General features: G+C 39.8%; 1 protein-coding gene across 1 annotated transcript; it reads left to right on the top strand.

Moving 5' to 3' along the window:
• The first annotated feature begins 687 nt into the window (after positions 1-687).
• LOC128359408 (transient receptor potential cation channel subfamily M member 1-like) lies at positions 688-21,270 on the top strand. The gene is made up of 27 exons (XM_053319902.1): positions 688-759; positions 7,737-7,813; positions 8,535-8,730; positions 8,900-9,113; positions 9,428-9,552; positions 9,655-9,826; positions 10,181-10,355; positions 10,441-10,564; positions 12,249-12,321; positions 12,468-12,568; positions 12,851-13,033; positions 13,141-13,275; positions 13,389-13,439; positions 13,525-13,665; positions 13,749-13,778; positions 13,914-14,206; positions 16,035-16,263; positions 16,413-16,544; positions 16,667-16,798; positions 16,897-17,025; positions 17,124-17,375; positions 17,515-17,689; positions 18,397-18,417; positions 18,511-18,655; positions 18,754-18,959; positions 19,696-19,828; positions 19,923-21,270. Exons 1-27 carry the CDS (start codon positions 688-690, stop codon positions 21,268-21,270), a joined length of 5,064 nt encoding a protein of 1,687 aa, XP_053175877.1.
• Positions 21,271-22,072: the final 802 nt, after the last annotated feature.

Here is a 22,072-nt window from a genome sequence, read left to right as displayed (position 1 = left end):
TCCTGGTTGTGTTTCTCCCAATGAACTGGCTTCTGGTAAATTGAAAGTAGTGTTCATTACTGAGAATTAATCCTGGCTTTTTGCCTCTGCATCACACTGTGTGTCTCTGCATACCTTTCAGTTTGCACCCTGATGGGACACTCCTGTCTTCCATTTCACTGAGCCTCATCTGGTGGGGACAACCTTTGGCTTTCCCCCTGGCTAACTTTAGCCTCACAGCTTGCATGGTCTCTCTAAGCCTTTTTTGGGGTTGTGGTGTGCCAAAGTAGATTTACCTTCAATAACCATTTATTAAATCTCTATCCATTAGACTCTGAGGCTTCATAAGAGCTGGCTGCATTAAGCCTGATTATGGGATGCCCGGCAGAGGAAAAGGGTCTATGTGTCAAGTGTGTCATCGAGTGATTTATATATCCCCAGCCAGGATCCCTGTCTTGTCAGTCGGGAGTGAGCTGACTGAGAAGAGAGGAGCACTGTAACCTTTAATGATGGCGAATTTTGATCATTTTTAAAAAATGTAAATCCAGAGGTTGTTGCCTTGCCTCAGTTCTGTAGTTGCTCTCTAGGGTTTTCTGTTTGTTTCTTATGTTGACGTTGCCGGTAAACTTTGACCTGTTACTGCTCTCCAAGGATCTCTGTCTAAGTCAGTCTGACTTGCTTCTGTGAAGCATACTCTGAATCTTCAACATGGATGGCAAGGGCCCTAGTGGCACCTTTAAACGATCCTCCCTCAAACGCACCGCTTCTGGCTCGCAGAGGGTAAGATGAAGTTTGTTCAGCAGACAAATGTCACATTCAACAGGTGATTCTGTATTGTGTTACTAAATTTGCTACTTCCTCTGAATTGTCTTGAAAAAGAAAGTTTTATGATATCCTGACCTTTTTATTGAATTGTGGCATTCATTTTGAGAAAAAGCTAAATGTTTGGTGTTGCTCTAAAGACTATATTTATAATAACTTTAGTTGCTTTTTTGTATCATATGAATTGTGAATATTCTGAGATTGACTTTTGTTGCACAGAATGTCACATGGAGCATTACTATGAGCTGGTTATACTTCGCATTAGGTCCTACCCAATCATTTTACAGCCCGGCATATGTCCCGGCATTCAGGACTGCTATTCGTATATCTTGGTGTGCACATGGTCTGCACTCCCCACCCCTGCAAACTTACTGTTGAGTGATATTTGAAGCTGTGCAGGTTTCAAGAGCCGACCACTCCAGTACTACCGTTTAATCCTTCATAATGGCCCAGTATGGACAACCACTGCCATGACAGATTAAGGACTTAAAATATATTTCTAAAGTCTGCTTTCATGTGATTAACACACTCCTTTTAATATGTCCTTGAAAGCAAGAAGTAATTTGTGCATACATACATGCTTCTACTCCCAATCCACTGAACAGTGTATTCTGGGATTAGAGTAGACACACTACAAACTAACTCAGTGTGCATTTCTGTGAATGCATTTAAGTATGAATGTGCATACATGTTGAGCAGGCTAAAGTAAACTAAGACGTTCTTGTTCAAATAGTTTAAAAATTATGAACAAATTTTAAAAAATATTGCAGTTTTCCAAAAATAAGAAAAAAACATGAAGAAGGAAAACAAACCATACAATGTGTAATATGCACTGTGTAATGTAAAACACATACAGCACATATATAGTACATATTCATAATCAGTAAATTGAAAATGTATATTTTAAATATTGAGGGAAATCATTCCCTGTGTGGTTAAATCAGCCTGACTACTGGTGTATTTATTTAACAGTAAATCTGACACAGATATCAGATGAATTTAGTGTGATGGGTTTCTGTACATTAGAGTAAGCTTTATTTTGTGAGATTATTATTCTTTGTATAATCCAGAGGCTTTTTATATAAGGTTTTTTACTCTATAAAGCAATCAACAATGTCATGGCCCTCAACTACATAGAGCTGCACTTTTAATGAGATCCGATATGTTGCTAAATATAAATTCATTGGCTGCACAGGCCAGACAGCGTAGAGATAACATTGTCCCCTTTTTTCCCCCTCTGATCATGTTTATTCGTAACGTTGTTATAAATAGTTTTTAATCGTGGCTTTATCTGCGTTATTTAAACAACAAGCGTATATTTCATCATTTACAGTGGGTCATGGTATAGAGAAGGATTTATGTTTTATCCAAAGTGTAATACATCAGAAAAGGAGTAAAGGCAATATCTGCAGTCTGGAGGGATGACAATCAAATTAAAAAATGAGTGTAAAAGCCTTGCTTGTTATTAACAACAGAAACAGCCTCTGTTTTGATTTTTAAAAAGAAATATCAGGCGTCTCGTGATTCTGGTGTAGAATGGGTTGACAAAACACATTTTTAGAAAGGTAATGACCGTATCTTAGTTATTATATTCAGTTTAATGTGTTCACATGATACTAATCTGTTGCCATGAATCAACTTAGCAATGCATTCATGTCCATCTGTGATGTATTATACAAATAACACCATTCACCAGCAAATAAGATGCCACCACTGACCTTTTACCTCTTTTACTGAGAAACAGCAGCTTCCTACTCAATATATTCTATAGTCACAATAGGTCATTACCTATTTACAGATGGATCTCAGGCTTAAAATCAAATTAAGCATATCAAAATGACTAAGGCAACATTTAGAAACTCTGAGATTTTCACAATGGGTTTGCAGGATCATATGACTGCATCAGGCTGAGGTCAGGTGAGAGCCAAGAATCTCTTAAAAGCTTTAAGGCTCAGGTCAGGATTGAGCAGAAACATCTAGAACCCGGGGCTGGGCTAAGTGTGAAAGTTGGAAAAGTTGGTAAAAAAAAAGTAAGGTGTTAAAATGTTGCAGGATCTTGCAGTAAAAAGTATTTTTTACTGGGTTTCTCACAACAGAAGTACAACAGAAGAAAGTGTGAATTAAAACTAACAGAATATATTACAAACTGAAAAGAACCTCATGAAATGATTTGCTATTTTATTTGATCCTGAGGAGACTTACTCTTACTTTGTTCTGCAGAATTATGGCACTCAAACCTGTTAATTGAGTGATGCAGTAGAGTTTTTAGTTTGATATTATGTCATGTTTTTACATATAATTGTAGTCAAAACTCTTAAACTGCTGGCTGATCAGCTGTTTATAGCAGTTTATAACCCTGGAAGATTAGAGTTATAAAGGTTTCTCTTGCATGCTGCGAGATACTTATTTTCTGATACAAAAAGATCAAATAAGTTTAGCAAGCTTATATGGTGGCACGATCTTTATTCTGATCCCCTGACTCTATGTAATATTTCATGTGGTCTCTCTTTTTTCACTGAGACTTTCCTTTGGGGAAAACAGGAAAACAGCAGCTTTAAAACATGTCTTATGACTCCCTCAACTCTTGGGGATAATCAGTGACATGTTGGACTCGTGATGGCTAACTGGATTTTCAGAACCCAGGAGGACAATGAGTGCATTTACAAACTGCAAACAGTTAGATCCACAGCTGATGCAAATTTGTCAAGAGCCCTGTAACTCGAGTGTGTCGCTTTGTCCAAATATCTTTCCCCTCAAGTGAAAATTAGTATAAGGCAGCTTTTCATTCGGTCCACGTGGGATCGACCATGAGTCTAAATGATTTTTTTAGACGGTTAAGGGGTCTACATGGGTTTTCTTCCTGTCACATTGCATCAAACTCCAACCACGTCGCCATTCAATACCAAAGCCGAGCAATTAGTTGCTTTTATCTTCAACCCTGGTGACATCACATTCCACATAGGACCCCCAAATCCTTTCTGATCCATTTCTCTTGTGCTGATGAGGCTTTTGTTGTGTGAATTCCACTCTTTCTACAATATTCGGAAAAAGTGATGTGTTCGTTTTGACAAACCTGACACGACTCATTTTTAGTCAAATTTGTCGAGCCACCGACTGTAAAAACAACTAAAATTAAATTACTTAAAATAAAAATAAAATGCACCGAACTAGACTAGGTCAGATGTCAGTGTAACAGAAATACATCCGTCATTATACCTTTTCCTTATGACTGGTGGGGCTGAAGAGTCCGTGTAATTGTGGCTGCACTGGAACAAATTTGCTGTGATCTAGTTGCTCACTAAGCTGTGGGTCAGGAGACTTGGCCCATGTGATTCAAGTGCAAAAAGGCACGAATGTATGGCATATAGTGTGTGTGTGTGTGTGTGTGTGTGTGTGTGTGTGTGTGTGTGTGTGTGTGTGTGTGTGTGTGTATCTTGACTAACTACGGCATAGTGAAACCAGTAGAAGCATTGAGAGAATTAGAATAGGAAGATATGCATATTACATCCTAGAATATATATAGTTATAGTGTGGCACAATAGCTATTATAACAGCTAATGAAACATGTTAAGTAGAGGTAATGTATAACCTAAATACTTTAATAAAATACCAGAAACTATAATTTCCATTTCAAACAACTGTCTTTTGTTTCAATCATTTTCTCGAAAAGTCTGCGTGTTGGATTGAATGTTGTTTATTGTTATCGAGGCTTGGCTTAAGTCTTGTTAATTTGCTTGTTGTGTCACAATCTGATCCTGCAGTATCTAATTCTTCAAGGTTTTTTGTTGTAAAGTGCTCAAAGGCAGCTCTAACGAGGCAGCTGGTTGCTGACTGGATTTTGGTTTTAATTGCTGTGGTTAATGAGTTTAAGTAAGCTGAAATAACTGCGTCATACTGGCCAAACCCCTCTGGAAATGCGCTTTGTTTTCTTCAACTATAATTAACAGAGACCCACGTGCATTTTTTACTAGAGCAGGACCAAAAAGAAAGGGGGAAGTTAGGGGGATATTAATCAGATATCTCTCTCACTGTGTCTTTCTTAGTCATCAACCACCAATTTCCCTTGTCCTCTTCACCATGAGTTACAGTCAGGCTTTAAACTGCTAACTTCAACCATAAAAGGAGTGCTTATCAAGCCATTTCACATGAGGAAGGTTTTAAATGGATGTCTACGACTTTGTGCTTGTTAACTCCATCTCTGCCTCAAGCTCAACTAAAGCCTTCCTCAAGTGATTTAAGCTTGTACCCAGGAGCCCTTAATGACTTTAAATAGTCTTCATTACTGTTTACTGTTTCATAAAGTCCATGTATAATCAACAGGATTTATTTTATACTTTTACACTTGATACACTTTGAATACTTGATATCTAAATCATCAGCTTCAGCCTTAAGTTTAAATAGACAGCAGCCAGCATGATACATCTTATATTTCTTAACAGTAAAATCCTTTTTCATTCAGGCTGCTATAAGCTCTTTATTATTCATGTTTTGAAATACAAATCCACTCAGCATTACCTAAATTAAACACCAAGACTAAGAGAATATTGAATAGCTCGTCTGCCGAGTTTTCCTCCATAAAAACAATGTGGGTGGAAATAGAGATTAACTGCAATTAGCATTGACTGACCTTGCCCCCAACTGGAGACCAGTCATGTCTTAACAAGGAGCCTGCCAAAAGAATGCCTGCATCCAATTCTCTCAATTATGCAAATTGGGTTGAAATCAAAGTAGTTGGAGGGGGTGAAAAATTTCAAATGAAAAGTTGGGGAGCCTCTGAACGAGACTGCAGCACTTTTAGGTTGGACACTCTTCTCCGTCTTCTCACACAAGCTAAGATCTTCCACACTGTGAAGTGAGCACAAAGAAAGGAGTTTCAACAAATTGGGAGATTAGGGGCCGGTTATCAAAGTAGATTTATTGTGCCTTGTTCAAGCGAAGGATGAAAATACCCTGTGGGCATGGAGAAGGGGTCATGGGACTCCCAAAAGGATTACCTTGAACTGGAGTCATGAGACTTGGGCGAACAAAGACCCTGCTCACATGCTCATCATATTAACTGGCCCTCATAAAGTGAAGAAGTTTCATGTCTTGTGGGATTCAATGAGACCACTTGACTGGGAGTGCAGCACCAGGAGAACGCTCTGCTGGAGGAGCAGCAGACTGTAGACTTCTTCTGTACTCTCTAGACTTAACCTCCAGCAACCCTAGAGATAGCAGCTCGGACTGAAGATTGTATGTAAGTGTATCTACATTTTATACCTGCAACTCTTAAAAACTAATTTCTTTACTGATTCATTTTATGACTAAATTAGTAACAGCGAGTTATGTGCTACAAATTATAGACCTTACAATGTGAATTCATATGTGGTGAATGTGAGTGGGCAGCACTGTTTTGGGTTCTGGTTGCTTACTGATCCATGATTAACACCGAGATGGAAAACTGCTGAGACAAGACAGACAGCAACAAACTGCACTGTGTCTCCGACTTTCTGAAAACACAAAAGGGTTATAGTATTTTCTACAAAAACCTACATTCACAGCATTTGTAATTTCAGGAGCTCATGCAATTAAATAGTTCCATAGGAACTATTTTGTTTTAAATTTGTTGTATGTCTGATTTAGAGACATTTTGTAAAAACTTGTTAAATGTATTAAGTTTATCTACTAAATCAAGTCATTATCCAACAGTTTTGCAATAAGACTAAATGAGATAAATGATGAATGGTCCTGATGGGAAAATTAGGTAATTGCAGTAACAAACAATAACGGGGTACAAAAAATGAAAACTTTTTTCTTGCATGGATGGAAAGATGAAAAATGTGGATGAAAACATAGAACAGTAGCAGTGCTGCAGCAGTTGAACTTACATATAAACATTTATTAATAGTGTGTAGGCAGGCTGTAAAAAAAAACTGTTGATTTGATCGAACAAGTTAATTAAAAAAAAATATCTGGCTTTTCATTATTAATAATACAATATAAAATCAATAGAGATTTGTTGTGGACAGATATCTTAATGCATGACTATTTATTATATGATGTATCATACTCATATATTATTTGGGGTGTTGCAGAGCAGCCGCCCTGCTGGCTGAAGCTGAGGCCATTCAGATACAGAGAGAAAGGGAGGGAGATAGAACAGTAACTGTACTGTATTATGAACACTTGTGATTCCTGATCACAAGACTTCATTAGTATTTATCTATGGTGTTTCAGTTACCCGCATATGGCTTCAGGCTTAAATGGTTGTTTTGTACATTAAGTATATTTTAAGGTATTAAAACTGTTGAAAAGTATGAATGTGTTTTTCTTCAGTTTATTTTCCTATTGTTTTCCTGGAAGGATTTGCTCTCATTGCTTCGGTTTTAATTGGGCCTCCACTGTCAACAATGGCCTTCCGAGAAACTCTGCTTTGAACTCAGGTTATTTTTTCTCAGCACTGGAAAAAGATCAGATCTGACATAATGCGTGAGCAGAGTACTTTTGTGTGATGCTTCTCACTGGCTGCTGATGAAGCTCGAGCAGTCAGTGAAAGGTATCTAATTCTAGAGAGTTGTTCAGCAACATATACACTGCTCTAATAATCTCAAGAATAACTGAAAATGTTCTGGATGAAACAAGTTGCCCTTGGGATCAATTTAAAATGTACCAAATAATGGTTTTACCTGTTGATACCAGACATCATGCAATATCTATATTCATATTTAGGTCTCTACAGAACCCTTTCCATTTTTAATGTATTTCCCTCCTCTCTGTCATCTATGGGTTTATTCACAGGATTCAAATAGTCCTCATCTTTTAGTCAGGATTACTGCTAAGAGGATTTTGATAGTGAAACTTATTTTCAGATATCAGCAAAGCTGATCTCCCTCTGACTCTGCAGCATGTGATATAAACTAACACTTTTCTTCTCTTTCAAATTTTCTCTTCATCAGGCGCAGAGAGCTTGGATTGAGAGGACCTTTCAAAAACGAGAATGTATTCACATATTTCCCAGCAAGGACCCGACCAGGTAGTTATGATCTTCGGACTTCGGTCTTCAGATGATATGAATATGACTCCAAAACTTATGAAAACATTGTTCCATCAAAACATTTTAAAATGTAAGACAGGCTACTAAAACATGTTATCTTACAGAAATGTATTTAAACTGGGAATGCTATGTATGCCTGTACGCAGGTTTGATTTAAAGAAAAAAACAAAAAGACAATGGTTGCACTGGTATAAACTCAACTCTTTAAATATATAATATATGGGCCACACTAGATATGATGGATGTGAAACTCAAGACAATGTTAAACAATGTCAAAGGATGGTGTTCAGCTCTATATTCTCCTCATTTATTAATTAATTTACACATTCAATGCTCCAATTACTTTAATCATTTATCAAGATTAAAAAATAATTTTACAGAGTGTATTACTGTACAGTAGGATGTAGTTACTATCCCGGGCTCTGAGAACAGGCAGAGCAGCCTGTGTTCACTGAGGCATGCATTTCCAAAAAATGGGCATGAAAGAGCATCCAAAATCTGTGTTTTTTCATATAGGAAAAGACACGGCCTTCATGAACAGATAAAACAAGTAATTCAGTCATTCACCTTCCCTTGATGCAACTGAGTGATACATTACTCAGAGATCTCTACAAGTAATCAACAGTTTATGTTTGGAGTTCAGACAACAGGGACCAGGCCAGACAGCTTTTGAGTGATTCTTGTTCTCTGGTCTATCTAGATGTGCCTGTGGTCAGCTGACAACACAGCACCCAGCCATCCCTCCTGGTGCCAACTCTCTAGAAGAGGCAAACCAGCTGGTACACATTGACACCCCGAAGGATAAATGGAGTGTGATCAAGCACACTAGGACCTACCCAACAGATGCTTATGGTGTAATCGAGTTCCAGGGTGGAGGATTCATCAACAAGGCCATGGTGAGTTTCAACATTGAAAATTACCTGGAAGCTACATGAAGTTACAACAGCATGAGAGCAGTGAGTGGATGTGATTAAACAGCCTCTCATATCTGACCTACCCTTTAAAACATTTCACACTTAAGGCAGACAGGATTGTGCTGAACTGTTCCCATCTTTTCTATCCTAGTACATCCGGGTTTCCTATGAGACAAAGCCAGACAACCTGCTTCATTTGATGGTGAAGGACTGGCAGTTGGAGTTGCCCACGTTGCTCATCTCTGTGCATGGAGGTCTCCAGAACTTCGACCTCCAGCCCAAGCTCAAGCAAGTTTTTGGCAAAGGCCTAATCAAAGCTGCTGTCACCACTGGAGCTTGGATCTTCACGGGTGGAGTAAACACAGGTAGGGCGCTGACAGTTCAGGATTATGCTTTTAATGTTCACTTAACAAATAACAGTGAGTGACATTAGAAGATTACATTTGCTCTCAATTGTCATTACATAACACCTATCCAGCATTTTCCTGGTAGAGATTTGACCAACCCATTGTTACAGATTTAAGCACTATAATTAGAGCTTTTGTGGAAAAATTCATTAAAATGACAATCTGTGTGGACTTTGTGTGCAGTAACCACAGTGTGTCTCATGATGCATCCTCCATTAGGCACTTGAAAGAGTGATTTTTCACGTTGCTATGTTTTCCTCTGTACAACTTAGGGGTCATCCGTCACGTTGGAGATGCTTTAAAGGAGCATTCCTCTAAGTCACGAGGCAAAGTGTGTGCAATAGGAATTGCGCCATGGGGCATCCTGGAAAACAAAGAGGACCTTCTTGGAAAAGATGTGAGAGCATATGCTGCATTTAGTGTCTTTTGAAGCAACATCTCTCATACTAATATTTCTTCTTGAAACATTTTGAGCTAATTTTCTTCCTCATTTTTCCAGGTAACCAGACCCTATCAGACGATGGCCAACCCACTGAGCAAGTTGGCTGTGCTCAACAACAGCCACTCCCACTTCATCCTGACCGACAATGGCACCTGCGGGAAGTACGGGTCCGAGGTCAAACTTCGCCGACTGCTGGAGAAGCACATCTCTCTGCAGAAGATCAACACCCGTAAGTCACAAAGTACTCCATGCATAATAGAAAGCATCTCTTCATCCTCCATAACGTGTGAGTGTGAGCCAGGGTCTTGTTGGACATGTGGCTGGAGAGCTCCTCTGTGACCTGTGGGCTTCCCTTTGTCATCCTATGCCTGGAGCTCAAATAAGGCAGGGACAGCAAAGGGATGCTCAGCTGTCACCACTGACTTCACTCCCTCCCTCCTCTGGTTTTGTCTGTTCACACATCACATCAACGTGTTCTGCTTCAACATTTCACTTTAAATTCTGTTGTGTTATTATGACAATACTATGAGTTGACAGTTCAGTAATGGATGGAAGGAATGACTATTTTTGCTGTGTGTTCCAGGTCTGGGCCAAGGGGTCCCTTTGGTGTGTCTGCTAGTGGAGGGGGGTCCCAATGTTATCTCCATTGCCTTGGAAAGTCTGAGAGATGAGCCTCCCATTCCTGTGGTGGTGTGTGACGGCAGCGGTCGAGCTTCTGATATAATTTCCTTCGCGCACAAGTTCTCAGAAGATGGAGGGTGAGATTTCAGATGATTTTTCTCTTTGCTGTACACATTCCTCCAGGAAAAAGCCGAAATATCATCTTTGAATCTCCTCCTTTAGCCTGGTTAATGATGATGTCAGAGACCAACTTTTGGTGACCATACAGAAGACTTTCAATTACACCAAAAGCCAGTCACAGCAGATCCTGCTCATGGTTATGGAGTGCATGAAGAAAAGGGAACTGGTGAGTAGACGGTTAAACAAGTGAATCCTCATAAAGGAAAAAAGCAAGGTGCTTATAATACTAAAGTGTCTCATATTTCACAGTTGTCTTGTGCTTGGAAATGTTTCAATCAATAAATACATTTGAGTTGTGAAGCATTTGGTCTCCATCGTCATTTATCCATTCCACTCATCTTTGTGTTTCCATTAACATATTGAATAAACATAATCCCCACAACCTGCTTGTCATTTCTCCTTTGTGTTGTGCTCATGAGTGGTATGTCATATAATCCGAGGCATTCGCAGCTTCATCATCAACCCTCATGTATAAACACAAAGCTGTAAAGCGTTGATGGGTGTCATATTCTTCAGCATTAAACTGCATCTCATTGCTGTACAATAAAGCACACACCCTGGTAAGAGTCTTCACAGATAGCAGATTAATCCCAGATCTGAGAGTGTTTCTCCAATGTGTTGGCCGGAGATCTTGATAAATACATAGCGGTAGCATTTGTGCATCTCCAGCAGATTTCCGTAAGTGATGTGATTAGTAGTTTGTAATACCCAGTGGATATAATCCCCAGGCTCCATACATTTAGGGGGGGTGGAAAGATCAGCGCACACTACCACCTGCTTAGCAGAGGCTCTTACTTCATCTATTCACAGTAAGCATGCACCACACAGATGGAGGAGAGGATCCATCTCCCTAATCCTCAGCTAGGTTCCTCTCTCTCTCTCCACTCTCCGGGCTTTTTTCAGTCCCTAAAGTGCTATCACTTCACCAGAGAGACTGCATCTTCTCTCCCTGATGTATTAGACTGCCTAATGCTCCAACATACCCAGATAAAGCAACTTAAACTGCTTTTTTAAAGATCATACTGCTGTTGGGCTTTTCCCTCTGGACCATTTGGTTTGCACTGATACCCAACACAGACCATGTGACAGAACTGCCAAATTGTTTGAGCTCTTTATACACAACTAAGAGGCTACACTATTGCCTGCTATTAATCTAAAGTGCCATGACTAACCTACAGGTGGTTCAGTGTCACTGTCTGGTCCCCACATAATCCTTTCATCCTAAGTGCAAGCCATGTGAACAGCTGGGTTACACAAATAAAAATACAGATTTAGAGGGCTGAACTTTGCAGTGATGTAACACCAAAATACAACATTTAACTGATTTTTTTTTTTTAAGTTTCCCCGTTCGCGAAAGCAAAGAACACAGCTACAACTGTCTGAAGAGCAACACAAGTTTTCAGTCTTCATACTGATGCATGCTGCTTATTATCGACGCATCCTCAGACCAGCTCTGAAATCTCTGGCGCCATGCCACATATTCATGCCAACCTAATCCCATTTACCATGGCTGCACATGTGACAGACCCGTCAGCATAATTTCATTTGATATAGTCGAGTCTATAACAAGGCAAGCACTATCACCCTGTCTGACAAGTAAATTAGCTCGAAGGGTCAGCCACAGAGTGCTGGAGTGAGATGTCCTGCTGAAAAAATCTCCCATCAGATGTCATCGCATGTTTACAGCTACAATTAAAGAAGGGAATACATTCCTTGCATTACTTCATTTGTTCAATCATTCATTCATTCATTCATTCATCCATTCACCCGCCCATTTATGTGGTTAGAGATTCAATTATGTCCCTGCCTACTCCACATCTTTACTCAATTCTCTTTTTTTTCACACATAGATCACAGTTTTCCGAATGGGCTCTGAAGGACAACAAGATATTGAAATGGCCATTCTCACTGCCTTGTTAAAAGGTATTATCTGACTAAATATCTGAGAAACAACGTGAAAAAAAAATAAAAAAAATTGTATGTTACTCAGAGCAATATCTTTCTTACTGCTTACCACTCTCTCCATCTCTCGCTTCTCTTTCTCTGACCTTTCATTTGTTTTGCATCAGGCACGAACGCCGCAGCAGCTGACCAGCTCAGTTTGGCTTTGGCCTGGAACAGAGTGGATATTGCTCGCAATCACATCTTTGTGTATGGACACAATTTACCAGTGAGTGGTGTAACCTCTGAAAATTGTAAATTAATTATTCTGCATAAGTGCACTGCAGTTGCAAAGTTAGATTTAAAATCCCCCAAATCCTTTGAAATAGAAATCAGGGGTCTCAGCCTCGGAATGATCTTAAACAAAGTTGTGTTAGTCGGAACCACAAAAAAATCCCGTGATTCAATGCGATAATCAAATTACAACAATAGCAGAAAATATGATTGACATGCTGCTGTTTAAGCAAAGAGGAGCCACAGCTTTCTTCCCTTTTTATTCCTGCTTGGCCAGCCTGCTGGTGCCATGGCCTACGCTACAACTGCTGTAGCCCCAGCCCAAGAGAAGCAGAAGAGTCCCACCACTGCCCCTCGCAACAAAACCAGAGGAAAGAAGGGGAAGGGGAAGGGGAAAGGAAAGGCAAAACCTGAACCTCCAGAGGAAACCGATCCAAGGAAGTTGGAGATGATTCGCTGGGTAAGGGGCGGGGTTCACAAGAAAACTCTCACTTCAGATTGAAATATGAGGGAATAGAACAAAGGCTTTCTCTAAATTTTGATTATAATGCACTAAATATTTCCTAGGTGAACTCTCTGGAGCAGGCTATGATGGATGCTCTGGTGCTGGACAGAGTAGACTTTGTTAAGCTGCTCCTTGAGAATGGGGTCAATATTCACCACTTCCTCACCATTCCCAGACTGGAGGAGTTATACAACACAGTGAGTCTGACGCACTGCAGCAAATCAAACTGAGAGTCATTATGAATGACTCAAAATACAAATATGAAAAATATGAAAAAAGAATCACTCAACTTTCTCTTTTCTCCTCTCAGAAACTAGGCCCTGCGAATACACTGCATGCTGTAGTTAGAGATGTCAAAAAGGTAAAGGTTCCTAATACAATTGTGGCAATGTATTATCTCAACATAGCAACTTACAATACTTCATGTTACTTTGATGATTCTGCAGGGAAACCTTCCCCCAGATTATCAGATCACTTTGATTGATATTGGTTTGGTGCTGGAGTGCCTCATGGGTGGAGCTTACAGAAGCAATTACACCAGAAAGGCTTTCCGCAACCTCTACAATAATTTGTATGGACTAAAAAGGGTAAGAAATCAAATAATAATAGCTTGTTCATCATTTAAAATCATATTTGATATTAATTGCCAAATTTTGTCATTTTCTTGCAGCCAAAAGCTCTGAAGCTTCTAGGAATGGAGGTGAGGTGTTCTTTACAACAAAACACCTTTAAACTAATGTTACTTTTAACTAATAAAACACAGCCACATTATGGCATCATAAAATAAACCTACAGAGCAAAATTATTTATAACAATTCTTTATTTTTGTTGCTAGGATGATGAACCTAGAACAAAAGGCAAGAAAAAGGCAAAAAAGAAAAGGGAGGAAGAGGTAGAAATTGATGTGGATGACCCTGAGGTGTGTCGATTCAAATTTCCCTTTCACGAGCTGATGCTGTGGTCAGTGCTGATGAAGCGCCAGAAGATGTCACTGTTCCTCTGGCAACGAGGAGAAGAAGCTATGGCCAAGGCTCTGGTAGCCTGTAAACTGTTCAAGGCTATGGCCCATGAGTGCTCTGAGAGTGAGCTGGTGGATGACATCTCCCAAGACCTGGAGAACAACTCAAAGTCAGTACCTCAGTGTTTTAAACACAGTCTGATATTACTGCATAACATCAGTATTGCAGTTATTTTATTAAGAACTACACGCAAGTACATATTATCATTATTAGAGCACCTTAAAGGTTGAATATGTAGAATATTTATTAAAAGCTATATATTTTTTTTCAAATAATACAGCCACGGGGCGTTTTGAGGGGTACAGAATGAAAGTATTGCTTTTCCATAAAAAAAATTATTTAGTCTGAATTAATATTTTTAAAAATTTTTGACGGGTTCGACAATGACGTTCTGACACGTTCTGTGTACATTGTACCAGCCAATTAACGGCCGGAATTGCGGGTTGCCAGGGTTGTCTGTTGTTCCGGTGCAGCTACTGTAGGCTGGCACTGGGTGAAATGGAGTTGTAAACAAACACGGCCGTGTTGGACTCACTAAAACCAGCGTTTTTTGCTCTCAAGTACAACTTTTCATCACAAAACTTCGAAGGTAAGACAGAATATCTGTTAGTCACTGTAAATAAGTGGTTGTTTACCTTTGTATGCTGCTGGTTCACTGAGTTTTTAGCGCAATAATAGTGGTACTGCTGAACTTGCCAGGGTCTTAGCTTTCATATGAGATGCTATTTGTTTGTGTACCATGAAGTATCAAAACAGTAGCAATGGAAATGTGGAGAGTGGGTTGACTTTCTGACGCTATTCGGATTTTGATATTTGATCATTAACCTCTTAACGCACGCTGTTCCCTTCACGGGACGGGACGGATGTTAGGAGGTAGCCACACGTTCTTCTGAATGTTTTAAACATCAACCCTTAAACATATATACTCATGCCGTACATTGTTGGAAAGCTTAGATTGTTCTGATTCATTCAAGACCACTCACGACTTATATGGTTGCTCACAGCCGTAATAGTATTACCGATTAGCTCGGCTAGCCACTCAGCTAAGTGAGAAAAGCTATAATGCCTACATACCTCCAAAGTCTTCCCTTTATCCACAACGATCATCTTATGACTCAGGACTTTCTGTACAGCTCGCCAAGTATCCATTCTTGTGAAATATGAAATCCGTTTTCATTAAAACCGGAATATTTTCCTCAATATGTCCATGTATTTAGTCCAACACGTAATGTAATAACACAAATAACAAACCATATACGGTCCGTTTACGTCATTTCCTGACCTGCGCGTCCATCTCAGACTACACGTGACTAGATGTTTACCACCGTGAGCCTTTTCTGCTTCTGACGACACCACACACAAGCCAATCGGTGTTTAGGATTAGGCAGTACATGCAGAGACATTGCTGCTACTCCCACTGGCGTTACAATGTAATGTACCTCGGTGGTTTCAAGTCAGTTACAGCGAGGGTATGTTCGCTTCCTGTTTTCAAAATAAAAGCACCAACTCTATCGTTATGGTTTTCTTAATAATAAAAGGCAACGGGTGTTTTATTTTGTGAAAATGACCGGAAGTGCGTTACTCGCTACGGCTAACTTGAGTGGCTCCGAATTCGCAGGAACAAAACTTTAAGCAGATGTTATTTGGATAAATTAGCGTCACATTGTGGATCTAAAGGGCTACTTTCTCGCCTAAAAAGGTTAGACATGTGGATAAAGACCTGGCAACCCGACTGCTGGAATTACTTTTTGGTTGTTGCGACTACGATCTCGAGACATTAGATGGCGTTGTTCTGCTCATTCTACATATTCTACCTTTAACTTGGTGACCCATACTCTTCATTTAACAGCTGTGGCTGACTTTACTTTTTTCTTTTTAATGAAATTGACATCACACAAATGGTTGTTATTGTTTTCTTTTTTTTTTGGCTTTCACAGAGAATTTGGCCAGCTGGCTTACGAGTTGTTGGACCAGTCCTACAAGCATGACGAACAGGTGGCAATGAAACTCTTAACGTACGAGCTGGTTAACTGGAGTAACTCCACCTGTCTGAAGCTGGCTGTGGCTGCTAAGCAACGAGACTTCATTGCCCACACGTGCAGCCAGATGTTACTCACTGACATGTGGATGGGCTCCTTAAGGATTGGCAAAAACCCCGGCCTCAAGGTTGACATGACAAAGTGTTTTTCTTTAAGCAGTCATTAAAAATATCTCACAGTTATAACATTGAGATAATAAGCTGTGACACTTGTTGACAGTAATATATTCATTGTAAATAAACTCACTACAATTTGTGTGTTCATTTTCTCACCTAGGTTATTCTGGGAATTATCTTCCCTCTTTTCATTTTCTTGTTGGATTTCCGTCTTGGAGATGATGCGTCGTACCATGAATCTGGAGACAAAGAAGCTGGAAAGGAAAAGGATGATGACGCAAAATTGAACAAGGTCCTGGCTCAGGCTGACCATATCCGATTAATATATTTTAAACATACTGCAATTTTCTCTTTTTGTCAATGGTGAAAAACAATAACTAGTAGGCTAAATAAGAGTTTGCTGTTATCTTGTAGGACCCTAATGCTGATACAACTTCACGAAAGGGGGATGAAGAGGAGGGCAGCACCAAGGTCCGCAGAATCCCCATCGGCAAAAGGTTCTTTGAGTTTTATGATGCGCCTTTCACCAAATTCTGGTTCAACACTGTAAGTTTCACTCCAATTAACAAAATACTTTAAACTATTACTATGACTTTGTTACACTGACTTTATGGTATGATAACAAATTTGCCTTCCTCTAACAGATTTGTTATCTGGGCTATCTGATGTTATACAATTACATAATCCTTGTGAAAATGGAGCGATGGCCATCTTTACAAGAGTGGACTGTCATTGCATACATCCTTACACTTGGTGCTGAGAAAGTCAGACAGGTAAAAGCCTGAACTATGATCAGTTTGACCAAGTCAGTATGCCTCAAATGCCAAAACACATTTTTTAATGGTCTCTTTATAACAACCCTGGTCTTTAGATTCTGATGTCTGAGCCAGGGAAGCTGAAGCAGAAGATAAGTGTGTGGATGGAGGAGTACTGGAACATCACAGACCTGGCTGCCATTTGCACCTTCCTTCTTGGGCTCATGCTACGGCTGCAGCATGAGCCTTATATGGGCTACGGCAGAGTCATCTACTGCATAGACATCATCTTCTGGTACATTCGCGTATTGGACATCTTTGGAGTCAACAAATACCTGGGGCCTTATGTGATGATGATAGGAAAGATGGTAATGACATTAAGTGTTTAACTCTGAGCTAAACAAATTATTTGGAAAAAAAAATCTCAACAGACATGATGTTCATACAAATGGAAGGGACAGAAGTTCACAGCGAGTTGAAATGCATATTTCTTTTCATTTCTTTCAGATGATTGACATGATGTACTTTGTAGTGATCATGCTGGTGGTTCTTATGAGCTTTGGAGTGGCACGACAAGCCATCCTTCACCCTGATGAGGAGCCAACCTGGCGCCTGGCCAGAAACATTTTCTACATGCCCTACTGGATGATCTATGGAGAGGTTTTTGCAGACTCGATAGACCGTAAGACTAGAATTCATAGTAAGATTCTGTTTCCTGATTCTGGGCAGATGATCAGTGTTTTTCTATGAACTCTATGTCTTAAACGTGACTTTTAGTAATAATACACTGCACTATGACCCCTGAATACTCTGTCTCCCTCTCCTGGCACACTTATGCTATGCTCTATTTTTTTTTTTTGGAAGTTAATTTGCATTGAGGAAGAGCAGAATAAGTGTTGTTATCTCATTTCCTCAATCATGATCATCTGCCTCCAAATTTTTTTTGTCAGTGTTTCTTCTGTCAGGGTGAAGGCAAGAAATAGTCATTGAAAAAGCCTAAATTAGCTGGATTACAAAATGTTAGAACACTTTTTCTGAGGAGGTGGCCAGTAAATATTTTTGTCTTTAAGTATATTGATGGTGTCTGATTGACTGCTGATTCTCTCAGTCTTTAAAACAAATGCTGCATATTCTAGAGTTTGGTTAACAAAGCTACACACTAATCTTAAAATCATCTGTACTACAAAAAGTGCTAATTAAAACAGTGATTTAAAGCAATTTCTCTTTTATTTGCAAATCTGTAGAACCATATTGATGACACCTGTCCAATCTTACATGGACGTCAGCTTGACCTTGACAGAAGGAGGCTATGATATGAAAATATATAATATGATTTTAACGCTTTCTCCATGTCTTTGCGTGACTGTGCTTTTCTCTGGTTTCTCAAAGTCTATGCAATGGAAATCAACCGTGAGTAGACTTCAACACAAGAATGCAATTCAAATCAATTAGCTAAAGACCTAAGAAACTTTTTTTAAATAAATAACCACTTTTTCCCCACAGCTCCATGTGGTGAACATTTGTATGATGAGGATGGGAAAAAATTGCCTCCATGTATCCCCGGTGCTTGGCTCACACCTGCTATTATGGCCTGCTACCTGCTGGTGGCAAACATTCTTCTGGTCAACTTGCTCATTGCTGTCTTCAAGTAAATATATATAATCCTATGTCTGACTGCTCTGTTATTTTACAACCAAAAATTTTTTACAGTTTGTACTCACCGGTCATGGTTTCTTGCCTCCATAGCAACACCTTCTGTGAAATCAAGTCCATTTCCAACCAGGTGTGGAAGTTCCAGAGATATCAGCTCATCATGACCTTTCATGACCGCCCTATCCTACCTCCACCTCTCATCATCTTCAGCCACATCTACATCCTCTTAAGCAGGCTGTTTCGGCGATGTGCCAGGAAGAGACAAGAGGGAGAACTAGATGAGAAAGACCGTGGCCTCAGTTAGTTACATTTAATAATCCTTAACATCTATCCTCAGTTTCATCAAAATCGTTGAAAGGCTGTAAACATTGACTCTACTTCTTTCCGCTATTCAAAATTGGAGCCAAATTATCTCCTTTCCACGAGCTGACATCTTGCTTGTGTGACTGTCAATTGAAGCCAGTATCTGTGCAGTAGAGTGGGGCGCCTGACAGAGATCTGAGTGGTTGTCACAGCTGTCAATCATGATGTCCCTTTTGAAATCGTCAAATAACAATTATTCATTTTTAAAATTGTATTATTTTTTCTTATAAGTTATAAGAAAAATATAGAGCTGGACAAACAGTTTCAGTATCAGTGTGATAAGAACTGCCTAAAATTATAGAAATTATCTGGGAACATTTTATTTGACTTGTATTTTAGATTTTTTTTAGTTTGGCTCATGTCCTGAACATGGCGGGGGCAGAATTTATGAACTATACTGCAGCTAGTTACCAGGGGGCGATCCAGCTGTTTTGACTTCACTTTGGGGAGCAGTCATGTGGTCCATATTTACAGTCAATGGCTGCAATATAATGTCGCTATAAGGTTACATTCAAACACTTAACATCCGATACGAAAAAAATTATATTTTGCTTATCCCTGTTTGTTCTGTTGTAACAAATTGATATACATGGACCATAGAAATATTTTGGACTTGACCAATAATTTAACAAACACACTGACTGACACCATATCATTATTTGTTTCTTCCAGAGCTGAGGCTGAATCCAGAGGAGCTAAAAAGTCTGTACGAGTTTGAAGAACAGTGTGTGGAGGAATATTTCCGAGAGAAGGAGGACGAGCAGCAGTCTTCCAGTGATGAGCGCATCAAGGTTACCTCTGAAAGGTGAGCCACCGTTTTAAGTATAGTTTCAACTTCTAAGAACGATGATTACAGTTCAGGCTTGTATTAACGTTATATTTCTCTGTTTTCATGGCAGAGTTGAGAATATGTTCATGCGTTTGGAGGAGGTAAATGAGAGGGAGAACACTATGAAGGCCTCCCTGCAGACGGTGGATTTGCGCCTGGCTCAACTGGAGGAGATCCATGGTCGAATGGCAGTCGCCCTAGAAAAACTCGCAGGAGTGGACAAATTGGAGCTGACCAGAACATTGTCCCGAAACTCCTCAATGTGTGATCCTTCCTCTCTACTTCGCCAGGGCAGTATTAACAGTGCTGATGGTTACAGCCTTTACCGCTTCCACATGGACATGGAAGAGTTTGCAGCGAAGCAGAAGGAAACTGATGATCCCGGCCTAGAAAGAAAGAAGAGTTTTCTCAATGCAAACCCAAAGGAGGGTGGTCAGACCTTAGAGGTTGGTGGTCTGGATAGATCGCGACCCAGTTCATGTGTGGACATCCTCATATCTCCATGTGAACAGAAGCCCATTTCTAATGCATCAAGTCAAGAAACCATAAACAAGACACAAGGCAGCACAATGATGCTAGACAGACTCACAGACAAGAACAGACTAAGACCTTCCTCTCCTCCAAAAAGAACCAAATCACTGAAATACTATCCAGTTGACGACCAAGACACCTCTACCTTGACAAAGAGGAGAGCCATGAGCACTATCATTGTGGGCCCTCCTGATGATCCAGTGGAAGCTGCTGAACCCACAAAGACCACCGAATTGCCAGTGGGGACTTCCTCTTCTCCAAAGAGAACTAAATCTCTGAGATATTTCCCATCTGAAACCCAAAGCCAAACATCCCCGACAACAAAGAAAAGGGCTATGAGCAGCATCATCTACAACCCAATTGAGGCAGGTGATGATGTGATGCAAACCGCACAATACAGGGCATTGATGGAGCAAGCAACTAAAACCCCGAATCAATGGCCAGAAGACTTGGAGTTTAAGGTGCATCCCAGCGTCTTTGGTCACATGCCTAAAGTGTCAATGGTCAAAGCTCTTGCACAGCAGTTTCAAACTACCCCTACACCTGGAGAGCTTAAGCAAGAGGAAAGTCTGATAGATCAAATTCCTTTAGAAAGTAAGGGAGCTCCCCCACCAATAGAACCCATGGAAGACCAGACAAAGACGAAGCCAAAGAGAAACCTATCGGACGGTACTGATTATCTGACTGTTGCTCAAAAGTATATGCCGTCTCAAAGGTCACAGAGCTGGAATGCAACAGAGAGGAAAGCAATGTTGGCTAGCAAGGCGGGGGCCTCTAGCAGCGAGAGAGACCTTGCTGAACCATGTAGGGTGCCAGCTGTTGGAGGGAAGGATGTAGGAAAGAAAATGGAAGCAGAGAAGAGAGATGGTGACGCACAGGAAGAGTAATGAGAGCCAGAGAACAGGAGGGGATGAGTGAAAGCAGCAACAGAAGAGAATGGACTGCCATCATAGAGCGGCTGCTGATTGAATTCGTGAAACTGTTTTCACAGAAATTTGCAAAACAGACAGTAATGAAGCATCATTACCAAACTCTCTAACATATTAAATCATGCAGTTATTATTTGTTGTCAAGTGAAATTCAACATAACTCTCCTTTAAAGATTCCTTTTCTTTACTTTTCAATGGTGTAACATACAGTAGTTTACAAAGACAATCATTCACATTACAGCTTTCCCAAGTCATTGTGTTTTCATGTCAGAGATGTAAAGGGAACCTGTTAAGATGTAGTTTAAGGTGAAAATAAAAGTATATACACAACAGTTAGTTGTGTTGACATGAGCTTCCAATATATGGTGGACGAACACTTTCTGTAAACATTTTCTCTTCTTTGTAGAATGTGCTTAATAATGACCCACTCGAAGGTGTTCCTACAGCTTTCATGCAAATACTGACAATCGTATAACAATATGTATCAATTACATCTCCCAAAAGAAACAAACAACCCCTAAACAGTTTCATTTTGACACAGTAGCCTGTATAAATAAAGGTTTCATTAAAAAATAATAATACAGTAGGTTGAATTTATACATATTTATGTCTTTTCTCTCACGAAACTGTAACTCCCTCATGGCACACATGAATGGATATGATGCCAGTGCAACTACAAGCCTGGATTTACACGGACAAATACAATCAATGCTGAGATTTGATATGTATATCTGACAGCATCCTCATAGTAAATATGACA

The sequence above is a fragment of the Scomber japonicus genome, chromosome 5 (assembly GCF_027409825.1).
Source record: "Scomber japonicus isolate fScoJap1 chromosome 5, fScoJap1.pri, whole genome shotgun sequence".
In the NCBI taxonomy this organism is placed as follows: Eukaryota; Metazoa; Chordata; class Actinopteri; order Scombriformes; family Scombridae; genus Scomber; species Scomber japonicus.
This window is presented reverse-complemented; position numbering and strand designations above follow the sequence as displayed.